Source organism: Seriola aureovittata, chromosome 12, assembly GCF_021018895.1.
Source record: "Seriola aureovittata isolate HTS-2021-v1 ecotype China chromosome 12, ASM2101889v1, whole genome shotgun sequence".
Classification (NCBI taxonomy): Eukaryota; Metazoa; Chordata; class Actinopteri; order Carangiformes; family Carangidae; genus Seriola; species Seriola aureovittata.
The window spans coordinates 27,245,090-27,257,624 of record NC_079375.1 but is presented as its reverse complement, the minus strand read 5'-3'; the positions used below and the strand labels follow the sequence as shown (position 1 = coordinate 27,257,624).

General features: G+C 48.0%; 2 protein-coding genes across 4 annotated transcripts; both read left to right on the top strand.

Moving 5' to 3' along the window:
• The first annotated feature begins 600 nt into the window (after window positions 1-600).
• Window positions 601-3,491, top strand: LOC130178901 (zinc finger protein 664-like). The gene is made up of 3 exons (XM_056391516.1): window positions 601-730; window positions 1,457-1,604; window positions 1,792-3,491. The coding sequence occupies exons 1-3, from the start codon at window positions 707-709 to the stop codon at window positions 3,129-3,131; spliced, it is 1,512 nt and encodes a 503-aa protein (XP_056247491.1). The 5' UTR covers window positions 601-706; the 3' UTR covers window positions 3,132-3,491.
• Window positions 3,492-5,028: 1,537 nt separating this feature from the next.
• On the top strand, window positions 5,029-10,333 carry ttc19 (tetratricopeptide repeat domain 19). Of its 3 annotated transcripts, none has more exons than XM_056391533.1 (11): window positions 5,029-5,158; window positions 5,402-5,571; window positions 5,708-5,799; window positions 5,901-6,011; window positions 6,296-6,334; window positions 8,661-8,717; window positions 8,827-8,888; window positions 8,980-9,074; window positions 9,464-9,627; window positions 9,709-9,871; window positions 9,946-10,333. In XM_056391533.1, the coding sequence occupies exons 1-11, from the start codon at window positions 5,046-5,048 to the stop codon at window positions 10,086-10,088; spliced, it is 1,209 nt and encodes a 402-aa protein (XP_056247508.1). In that variant the 5' UTR covers window positions 5,029-5,045; the 3' UTR covers window positions 10,089-10,333. The 3 variants fall into 3 exon arrangements, with proteins under 3 accessions (XP_056247508.1, XP_056247506.1, XP_056247507.1); XM_056391531.1 differs by having other exon boundaries at window positions 8,980-9,083; XM_056391532.1 differs by having other exon boundaries at window positions 5,033-5,158; window positions 5,405-5,571; window positions 8,980-9,083.
• Window positions 10,334-12,535: the final 2,202 nt, after the last annotated feature.

Here is a 12,535-nt window from a genome sequence, read left to right as displayed (position 1 = left end):
GACATGAAAACCAGCTGTGTATTTGTCCCAGACCAAGACAATGTGGTTCAGGCCTGGAGACTGCTGGTCTTCATGTGATGCTGTGGGTGAAGAGCTGGACAGGTGCTAAGGTGCTTCATTACCTGCTGTGAAAGAATGAATGAATCAGCTGTTCAGTGTTTACTGCAGCCTCCTCATGTGCTCTGGTACTTCACCTGTCAGAGTAAGTGCTGATACACATTAACCTGACACCTGTCAGCTCACCTGTACTGAGCTGATGATGTCATACAGTAGTTTATAAAGTGAGAATATAATCAGCTACTACATTAACCTGCTGTTACAACAACACACCTGAGTCTTTACTGTCACTCTGATGTCATAACGTTACTATTTACAATTATTTGTAAGTATTATCACACTTATCACCGTTATTATTATTGTTGTTACAATTATATTGTCATAGTTATTATCATTATCAGTAGTAGTAGTAGTAATAGTACTAGTTAGTAGTAGTTGGTAGTGTTGTAGTTAGTCATTTCCTGTCCTTCCCACTCTCCCTGTTGGGTGTTGTTGGGGGGGGGGGGGGGGGGGGGGTGATGGGAGGTGAACTCTTCCCCGGAAGTGCACAGCTGCAGCAGCAGAAGTTGCTCCTCGGCTCCGGGACTCAACAGTCTCTCAACTTTCAAACCAATCCGTTACATTTGGACCTGGCGGCCGAAGCGGCGGGATGGAGCCCGACACGACATCACCGGTAAACACACCGACACACCCGCTGATCCTCCGGTAACCGCAGACCGTCAGACCGGAGCTGTTAGCACAGCTGAGCTAACTGAGCTAGCCTGTAGATGTGCCACCAGACTCCATTCAAAAAACACAGCAGTGAAGAGACAGAAGCGATGACGTCAGAGGGATCATTACGTCACTGGTTCAGAGCCTTAGAGAGAGAGAGAGACCTCCACCTCCATGAGAGGCTCTATGTGCTTCAAATAGGTGAGGTCTGAGGACAGACAGGTGGGGACAAACATGTAAGGTCTGAGGACAGACAGGTGGGGACAGACAGGTGAGGTCTGAGGACAGACATCTGAACATCTGTTTCACTATCACAGATATCACCAATTAAAGCTGCTGTGATCAGGACCGATCACTGATCAATACCAATCACTGATCAGTGGGTCTATCTGAAGCCTATTTATCATGTAGCATGTTTTTCTATTTTTCCTTTTCTAATAGTTCTTGTGTAACCTCAACCCTGTGATGCTCAGGTAAGTTACAACTGTGTCGTCAGGACAACCTGTGTTGTCAGGCTGCAGTGACGTCACATGAATGTAGAAACAGTTTAGTTTTAGTTTGAGAACAATAATGAATATGTTTGTGTAGTTGCTGCTCTCGGCCCAGGGGCAGTCATACAGAGACTGACTGGTGACAGGAAGTGTGGATCGTTTCAGATCAGCTGATCGTTGACACATTTTTGTTCCAGGACGCAGCCGAAGAACTCAGAGACGTTCGGATCAAGACGGAGCCTGATGGAGACGTGGAGATCCAATCATATCCCATCCTCAAGAAGCTGTCTGTCAAACTGACCGACTGCAGGGTGTGGCTGGAGGGGCGGGACTTCCTGTCATTGGGTAAGAATCTGAACTGATATTGATCAGACAGAAGAATGTATAGATTAATAAAATGTTATGTTTCCTGCAGGTCGAGACAAATGAGAGACGTTTTTATCTTGTTTGTCTTGTTTGGACCTCCTGTGAGTTTGAAATAAAGTTTGAATTGGAGCAGGAGCTGTAACTTGACCTCTGACCTCTCCAACAGACAATCACCCTTACCTCTGTGACCAGAGTCCGAGGCATGTCCGGCCCACAAACACTGGCAGGAAGATGGTCTACTGCTCTGAATGTAAGAAAGGTTTCTACAAGAGGTCTCACCTGGAGGCTCACCTGAGGATCCACCGAGGACTGAAACCCAACGAGTGCTGGCAGTGCGGGAAGATCTACCCGACCCTGATGAGCCTCGTCATCCACCAGCAGATCCACGACCGCAAGGAGCCTTACCGGTGCTCCTACTGCGACAAGACCTTTGCTCTGAAGAGGGACTGGAAGACCCACCACAGGACGCACTCTGGGACCAAACCCTTCAAGTGCTGGTTCTGCGGGGACGGATTCGATGAGCAGGACGAGCTCACCGAACACCTCGAGGCGCACAAGGGGGAGAAGTGCTACCACTGCAAAGTCTGCGACAAGATGTTCGTCTCCTACCAGGGCTTCAACTTTCACCGAAAGTCGCACAGGAACCAGAAGCTGCTGCCCTGCCCTAAGTGCATGAAGTCCTTCAGCAACCCCCAGAGTCTGAAGCTCCACCAGGTGACTCACTCCAACAGGAAGCCGCATAAATGTCCCACCTGCGGCAAAGGCTTCAAGCTGCAGAGCGGCCTGCACTGCCACCAGAGGACCCACGAGGACGTGAAGGACTACCACTGCACCGAGTGCGGCAAGTGTTTCTCCAGCCTGCAGGGTCTGAAGCTGCACAACCGCACCCACACCGGACTGAAGCCCTACAAGTGCACCGAGTGCGGGAAGAGGTTCACCCAGTCCCCACACCTCAAGTCGCACATGGTCACCCACACCGGAGAGCGGCCGTTCCTCTGCACCACCTGCGGCAAGAGGTTCACCCAGTCGTCCCACCTGAGGTCCCACATCACGCTGTTCCACGTGGGCGAAAAGCCGTTCACCTGTGACGATTGCGGGAAGAGCTTCACCATCGCCCACTACCTGAAGATGCACCGGCTGAGTCACACCAAGGAGAAGCTGTACCAGTGCTCGTACTGCGAGAAGTCCTTCTCCTACCACAACTCCTGGAGGGCCCATGAGAGGATCCACACCGGCGAGCGTCCGTTCAGCTGCCAGGACTGCGGCCAGAGCTTCATCACGTCAGGGTCGCTGCTGAGCCACCAGAGGTCCAAACACACTGGAGAGAAGAGCCACTACTGCATCACCTGCGGAGAGTTCTTCTTCACCAGCTCGCTGCTGCGGGTCCACCAGCTCGACCACACCGGAGAGCGGCCGCACGCCTGCAGCTGCGGCAAGACCTTCAAAACCAAAGGGGTGCTGCGCTACCATCTGAAGAGGTTCACCGACCACCGGCCCGCCCAGTGAGAGCCAGGAAACACACCTGTCACCTGAGGTTCAGTCTGAGAGGCCTCCAGAGAGGGGAGCAGGGTGTGATGGGGTAAAGGAGAGACACAAACACTGTGTGAGGTGAGGGGACAGGTGCATGCAGGTGTGAAGCAGCAGGTAGAGCTGCAGCAGAGTCACTGATCACACTGAAGTCAAAACTCCTCCTCACAGTCAGACTCAGTGTGACATCACTTCCTGAGGATGTCCCTCCAGAATAAAACTCCAGAGAAACAGAGGTTGCAGAACCTCATAGAGAATCATCACAGCTGATTCAGATGACTTATGTAAAACAGATGGAAGCTAAAAAACAGGGCTCAAGTAGGAGCCTCAGTTCTCTGGGTTGGGGGGGTTGGGGGGGTTGGGGGGGTGGGGGGGTGGGGGGCAAGAAGTGACTGCCTGCATACAGGAAGTGTTGGTGCTGCTCTCTGTCTTCAGTCACAGGTTTTTCTTTCGTGTTTGTGGACGTTTGAAGCCAAAGCTGCTTTTATGGATCAACATATTGAGAGTGAGGTTGTTGGACTGATGGACACAGCTGATGATCACTTTTTAATCACTGACATTCACAAGTTTTATTTTGAGTCATGAACCTTTTTGTTTTTTACAGAAAATGAAATGATGCTGCATCAACACTAAGAACCAGGAAACACTTTGTCTCAGTCAACTTTGAACACAATAAAGGAACAGTCACTGTGTGTGTGTGTGTGTGTGTGTGTGTGTGTGTGTGTGTGTGTGTGTGTGTGTCAGTCAGTCAGTCAGTCAGTCAGTCAGTCAGTCAGTCAGAGTACAGGAAGGGACCAGGTGTCATCACAGAGCAGGTTCAGGGTCTACAGTCCAGTTCTCACATGAAACAAAAGGTTTATGAATTTAATGAACTCACCTGAGATGACAGGTGAGGACACATGACCTGCTTTGATCAAATAAACAAACAAACTGGACTTTAACTTTGACGCTAACGACTTGTGATGTTTGATCTTCTCCTCAGAGAAGAAAATAAAATATGATGCTTCAGCCAATCAACTCCTCACTTCCTGAAAACATCAGACCAATCAGGGCTTGTTTAGGACTTGAAGCACCAAGTGTAGGATCTGGTCTGGACTCTGGACCAGAGACTGATGACAAACCTGTTGCCTTGTAGCGAGCTGACAGCAGGAGGAATCAGGAGCCTGCTGGTGCTGGTCCAGGTGGACTCTGCGGTCCTGGATCAGGACTATCAGGACTACGTCAGAGGGTTTGCATCAGTTACTCCAGTAATGTAAAAGTCCTGATATTGATTATAGGATTATTATCAGTGAGTCCAGTCAGATTTTACATTGAAATAAACGACAGGTTGTTAAAACAATGATGTTACAAAGTTCTTGACTGAATAAATATTCAACACTGACACATTTGATTCATGTTTATGAGGAAGAATTCACTGAAGAGTCAGTCGTCCTTCAGAGGCTCGTTAGGTGTTTTGTACCTAAAGAACTAATAACAGCAGCTGTTAAATACAATATTTCCCTCTTAAATGTAACGGAGTAAAAGTATGAAGTAACAGAGTAAATCTACTTAGTTACTTTCCACCGTTAGCAAAGGTGCCTATCAAATTTTATTTTCCAGGCTTAAAGAAAAGATGAGGAAGTTAAATAAGATTCAAATGAATTTAATACAAGACATAAATAAAAAAAAAAAAAGAAATGAGTCATTAAAAAATACCAAATAGACTTCATGTAATCATGTGATTTTTTTATATGATTATATAAACGTGACAGTTTCAGAAATAAAGTTTGTTCAACTGGAAGTTTCGTTTTTATTCCTTTAAATATTATAAAACTTCTAGTAAAAATTCACGTCTATTTCGGCAGCTTTTATTCTGAAGGCGTAGAATGACACGTAACAGGACTTCCTGCCGTTATGTCAACAGTGAAGATGGCGACGTCCTGTGTGCGCCGCTCCGTCCTCAGTCAGACCCTGAACAGATTCAGGTCTTCAGGAGGAGTCTTGATCCAGATCTCAGCTGGAAACAGGTCAGTTTGTATTAGACTCACCTGACAACAGGTGAGACACCGGCACGTGCAGGTGGAGACACAACAGGTGTAAAAAATAAATGATTCAAGGTGCTGCACTGTGTAATGTAATATAATATAATGATTAATGAATGAAACAAGGCGCTCAGGTCCACCTGCAGGAAACAGGTGAGTGAACAGCTGATATTTGTTTTTGTTCTTCACGTGATGATCTTCTCTGTTCGTCTCATTACATAAAACCAGCAGACAGCAGAGTGGAAGTTCTTTGACATCACAGTCTGTGGCGGGAAAACACTTGGCATGCTGGGTAAAAGTGAGCAGACATGAGTCCAATGGGAGAAACATTAAGATCACACAGGGAGGAGGAGGAGGAGGAAGAAGAAGAAGAAGAACAGTCCTGTGGGCGACAGTCGGTGAGTTCAGTCACAAATCTATAAATATACAACCTGTAACATCACACTCACTGTGTGTGTGTGTGTGTGTGTGTGTGTGTGTGTGTGTGTGTGTGTGTGTGTGTGTGTGTGTGTGTGTGTGTGTGTGTGTGTGCAGCCTTCTCTCTGTTCAGCAGCTCTGATGAAGACAAACGTGATGAAGCTCAGAGGAAAGAGGACGAGTTGATTCTGCTGCTGAAGAAGGCCAAGGTACCAGGACCACTAACTGTTAGAAAGTCAGTTAGTAGTTAGTTAGTTAGTTAGTTAGTTGGTTAGTTGTCCTACAGCAGTAACACGTCTCTCTCTAACAGCTCAGTATGTACCGCGGGCAGCTGCAGGCAGCCTCTGGTTTCCTCCATCAGGCTGTCGGTCTAGCTCACCAGACCCACAACAACCAGGCCATCATCTACACCTACAGTCTGGTAAACACCTGTCCAGTCTGACCACACCCACACACGCTGCACCTGTGAGTATCAGGTCTGTACCTCTGAGCGTGGACCTCAGACCCAGGTACAGGTCCAGAGGACAGTTCCCTCATGAGGAACAGTCAGATGATCTGTGTTAGTCACACTGAGTCCAACATGTCGGAGCTACTTCCTGTCCCCCCAGCTGAACTCTGGGTACTCTGAGCTCTGAGGTCAGGCTGTAAACCTGCAGCTGTGACCGTTGACCCCGTCCTCTGACCTGTCCCTGTGTGTTTCCTCAGATGGCGAACCTGGCCTACGTCCAGGGTCAACTTGACAACGTGAGTCCTGTCCAATACTGCTACTGTTGTTGTTGATGTTGTTGTTGTTGTTGTTGTTGTTGTTGTTAATGATGATGATGTTGTTATTGTTGTTGATGTAAATGGTAAATGGTTAATGGGCTTGCACTTATATAGCTTTTCTAGTCTAACTGACGACTCAAAGCGCTTTACAATACTTGCCACATTCACTCATTCACTCATTCACTCACACAGTCACACACTCACACACTCACACAGTCACACAGTCACACAGTCACACACTCACACAGTCACACACTCACACAGTCACACAGTCACACACTCACACAGTCACACAGTCACACACTCACACACTCACACAGTCACACACTCACACAGTCACACAGTCACACAGTCACACAGTCACACAGTCACACACTCACACAGTCACACAGTCACACACTCACACAGTCACACACTCACACAGTCACACAGTCACACACTCACACAGTCACACACTCACACACTCACACACTCACACAGTCACACAGTCACACAGTCACACAGTCACACAGTCACACAGTCACACACTCACACACTCACACAGTCACACACTCACACAGTCACACACTCACACAGTCACACAGTCACACACTCACACACTCACACAGTCACACAGTCACACACTCACACACTCACACAGTCACACACACTCACACAGTCACACACTCACACAGTCACACAGTCACACACTCACACAGTCACACAGTCACACAGTCACACAGTCACACAGTCACACAGTCACACAGTCACACACAGTCACACACTCACACAGTCACACACTCACACAGTCACACAGTCACACACTCACACACTCACACACTCACACACTCACACAGTCACACACTCACACAGTCACACACTCACACACTCACACACTCACACACTCACACAGTCACACAGTCACACACTCACACAGTCACACAGTCACACAGTCACACAGTCACACACTCACACAGTCACACAGTCACACAGTCACACAGTCACACAGTCACACACTCACACAGTCACACACTCACACAGTCACACAGTCACACACTCACACAGTCACACAGTCACACACTCACACACTCACACACTCACACAGTCACACACTCACACAGTCACACACAGTCACACACACACACACAGTCACACACTCACACACACACACACACTCACACACTCACACAGTCACACACTCACACAGTCACACAGTCACACACTCACACAGTCACACAGTCACACAGTCACACACTCACACACTCACACACTCACACAGTCACACAGTCACACAGTCACACACTCACACACACTCACACAGTCACACAGTCACACAGTCACACAGTCACACAGTCACACACAGTCACACACTCACACAGTCACACACTCACACAGTCACACAGTCACACACTCACACAGTCACACAGTCACACAGTCACACAGTCACACAGTCACACAGTCACACACTCACACAGTCACACAGTCACACAGTCACACACTCACACAGTCACACAGTCACACAGTCACACAGTCACACAGTCACACACTCACACACAGTCACACAGTCACACAGTCACACAGTCACACAGTCACACACTCACACAGTCACACAGTCACACAGTCACACAGTCACACACTCACACAGTCACACACTCACACAGTCACACACTCACACAGTCACACAGTCACACAGTCACACAGTCACACAGTCCACACAGTCACACACTCACACACTCACACACACACACAGTCACACACTCACACACACAGTCACACAGTCACACAGTCACACACTCACTCACACAGTCACACAGTCACACAGTCACACAGTCACACACTCACACAGTCACACACACTCACACAGTCACACACTCACACAGTCACACAGTCACACAGTCACACAGTCACACACACACTCACACAGTCACACAGTCACACAGTCACACAGTCACACACTCACACAGTCACACACTCACACAGTCACACACTCACACAGTCACACAGTCACACAGTCACACACTCACACAGTCACACAGTCACACAGTCACACAGTCACACACTCACACAGTCACACAGTCACACAGTCACACAGTCACACACTCACACAGTCACACAGTGGTGGGGCAGCCATCAGGGGCAGAGTGGGGTTCAGTATCTTGCCCGAGGACTGGAGGAGCCGGGGATCGAACCACCGACCATCTAATTAGTGGACAACCTCCTGTTTTTAATGTTGTTGTTTATATTGTTGTTGTTATTGTTGTTAATGTTAATGTTGTTGTTGATGATGATGTTGTTGTTGTCATCTTCATCCTCTTCTTCCTCTCAGGCTGAGAAACTCTTCAAAGCAGCGATGAGCTTCATGCTGTCAGGAGGAACACCACAGGTCAGTGTGTGTGTGTGTGTGTGTGTGTGTGTGTGTGTGTGTGTGTGTGTGTGTGTGTGTGTGTGTGTGTGTGTGTTTCCGTCTTCACTGACTTCCTGTCTGTTTCCAGGACGACAACGCTGTCATCGAGATGTCTCTGAAACTCGCCACCATCTACGCCGAACAGAACAAGTGAGAACTGATCTGTTGATCTGCAGCAGCTTCCTGTCAGAGACCTGACTTTGTTTGTTTGTTTGTTTGTTTGTTTGTTTGTTTGTTTTAGGGCGGAGCTGGCTGAACATGGGTTCAGGTTCTGTACTGAGTCCCTGGAGGCGAAGCTGGAGAAACAGAAGGATGAGTCAGCAGAGCAGCAGACAGGTGAGACAGGTGAGACAGGTAAGACAGTGACTCAGTGTCACTGAACTGCATCGAATCCTTTAAATTAGCGACTGATTCACAGCAAGCTAGTTAGCATGAAGCTCCCTCCTACTTTAACATATGGACACCTGCAGCGTCTCACCTGTGTCCAGGTATCCAGTCCTTATTGAAGTCTCTGTAAACAAACAGCTGTTCTCAGAGTCTCTGCTGTGGAACTCGTTTACAGGTCGTGGTCTCTAGTGATCTTTAGAGCGGAGTACTTGTACATCCTGCTTGGTTGGTGAGGGGTCTGGAGGATCTGGATCCTCCTACAGGTGATCCTCCAGGTCTCACAGAGCACCTGTAAACAGACTGAGGTTTAAACTGTTCAGTGTCGTTGTCGTCTTCAGAGGAGCAGGAGGCTCTGAGGAAGGAGACCCGCCTCCTCCTCGGTCTGTGTTTGGACTCACGGGCTCGATACCGAGCGTCAACACGCCGCCTGAACCAGGCCACACAGGACTACCAGACCGCCCTGAACATCTGCCGCCAGGAGCAGGGAGAGACACACCCACAGGTAGAGCCACGCCCACACACAGGTAGAGACACACAGAAACAGAATCCATCTAAATGATGTCATGATGTCATCTCCTGTCAGACTCTGGTTCTGATGAGCGACCTGGCCACCATCCTGGATCTGCAGGGTCGCCATGACGATGCCCTGGCACTGGTCCAGCAGGCCGTGGATCTGAGCCGGTCCTCTGGACACCCGGACCAGCACGTCCTGCTGGGAAACATGGCCGGCATCCTGCTGCACACAGGTGAGTCCAGGTCAGTGTGAAGCTTCAGTCCATCTTTCTCTCTCCGGTCTCACTTCCTGTCTGTGGTCCATCAGGCCGGCTGGAGGACTCGGTCCAGCTCTACCAGGAGGCTCTAAGTCTGGCCCGGCAGGCCGGAGACCAGGAGGCCGTGGAAAAGATCCAGGAGGGACTGAAGGAGGTGAAGAAGAGAAGGGAGCAGGAAAGGAAGGAGGAGTGACAGACCGGATGGACCTCAGGACGAGGACGCGAGTCCTCCAGTCTCTCTGTTCAGGTTTTGGTCCCCAGCAACAAACTGATGAACTGATGTCCATGTTGTTACATGTTGTGATCACTGAGTCTGTGCTCCCCAGAGGACGAACCCCTCAGACTGAACAGCTGGTCAGGACTGTGAGCCGCTAATTTAATGTCTTTACTGTGTTTGTCCTTCACATCAGAGAATAAATCATCGTGTCTCCTGCTCAAGTTGTAGTGACAGACGTCTGAGTCTCTGCAGAGACCACTAAACCGTCCTCAAACAGGTCCTCAGATCTGTCCTCAGATCTGTCCTCACTGTTCAAAACCTCCTGGTGTACAAACCCCCCATCTCGAAAGCATACGTTTGTTGCCACAGTTGCTAGGTTACTACTGTTACTAGTTACTATAGTTACTACTGTTACTACAGTTACTACAGTAAAAGATGAAAGATGATTGTTTTAATTTTTTTCATCATGTCTTTATGTTACATACAATCAGTCAGATACAGTCAGTCAGATATAGTCAGTCAGATACAGTCAGATACTGTCAGTCAGATACAGTCAGATACTGTCAGTCATACAATCAGTCAGATACTGTTATACATTCAGATACTGTCAGTCATACAGTCAGTCAGATACAGTCAGTCAGATATAGTCAGTCAGATACAGTCAGATACTGTCGGTCAGATACAGTCAGATACTGTCAGTCATACAGTCAGCCAGATACTGTTATACATTCAGATACTGTCAGTCAGATACTGTCAGTCAGATACAGTCAGATACTGTCAGCCAGATACTGTCAGTCAGATACAGTCAGATACTGTCAGTCAGATACTGTCAGTCAGATACAGTCAGTCAGATACTGTCAGTCAGATACAGTCAGATACTGTCAGTCATACAGTCAGTCAGATACTGTCAGTCAGATACAGTCAGATACTGTCAGTCAGATACAGTTATACATTCAGATATTGTCAGTCAGATATAGTCAGTCATACAGTCAGTCAGATGCAGTCAGTCAGATACAGTCAGTAATACATTCAGATAGTCATACAATCAGATACTGTCAGTCATAGTCATACAGTCAGTCATACAATCAGATACAGTCAGATACTGTCAGTCAGATACAGTCAGTCATACAGTTAATTTACGGTCAGTCAGATACAGTCAGTCAGATACAGTCAGTCATAGTCATACAGTCAGTCATACAATCAGTCAGATACAGTCAGTCATACAGTCAGTCAGATACAGTCAGTCAGTCAGATACAGTTAGTCAGATACGGTCAGTCAGATACAGTCAGTCAGATCCTGTCAGTAATATAATCAGATACAGTCATACAATCAGATACTGTCAGTCAGATAGTCATACAGTCAGTCATACAATCAGATACAGTCAGATACAGTCAGTCAGATACAGTCAGTCATACAGTTAATTTACAGTCAGTCAGATACAGTCAGTCAGATACAGTCAGTCAGTACAGACGTCTTCAGATGAACTTGTAGTTTACATGTTTTCTTCGGACAGCTGCAGGTGAGAATGTGTGGAGATATGAGGTTTCCTCCTCATCTACAGGTTCCCACAGAGTGTGACGCAGGTGAACTTCCTGTTGTGTTTACTGAACATGTCAGAATAAAAGCAGAGTGATGACAGTAAACACACAGCAGACACCACAAACAGAAATCAGCCTGTTGCTGCACAAACAGCAGATTAACAACACACACACACGTTTGATAATTGCATGTAAACACACCAACACACACACATTCAGTTATGTGCTGTGGGTATGTAGATAATTGTTGTTGTGGTAGGAGGTTAATCAATCTCTCACACACACACACACACACACACACACACACACACACACAGAGCTGTGATATATAAGTAGCTTCAGACTGAGTTTCTGTTTCTGCTGGACGACATCTCTACACACTGAGGAGGTATGAACACACACACACACACACACTCAGAGGTCGAGGTCGGAGCTCTGGTTGGGAGCATTTCAAGATCTTTGTCACTGTGATTGATCGGTTGATCTGATTGGCCGACTGCATGGTGGTGCAGTGGTTAGCGCTGTCGCCTCACAGCAAGACGGTTCCGGGTTCGAGTCCCGGCTCGGCCGTGGGATCTTACTGTGTGGAGTCTCCCCGTGCCAGTGTGGGTTCTCTCCGGGTTTATCCGGCTTCCTCCCACAGTCCAAAGACATGCAAATGGGGACTAGGCTAATTGGATACTCTACATTGACCATAGGTGTAGCTGTGAGTGTGAATGGTTGTCTGTCTCTATGTGTTTGCCCTGCGACCTGGCGACCTGTCCAGGGTGTACCCCGCCTCTCGCCCGAAAAGATGCTGGGATAGGCTCCACCCCCCCGCGACCCTACTAGAGGATAAGCGGAATTAAATGAACTTCATTAATAACGTCCTGTCAATCAGCTGA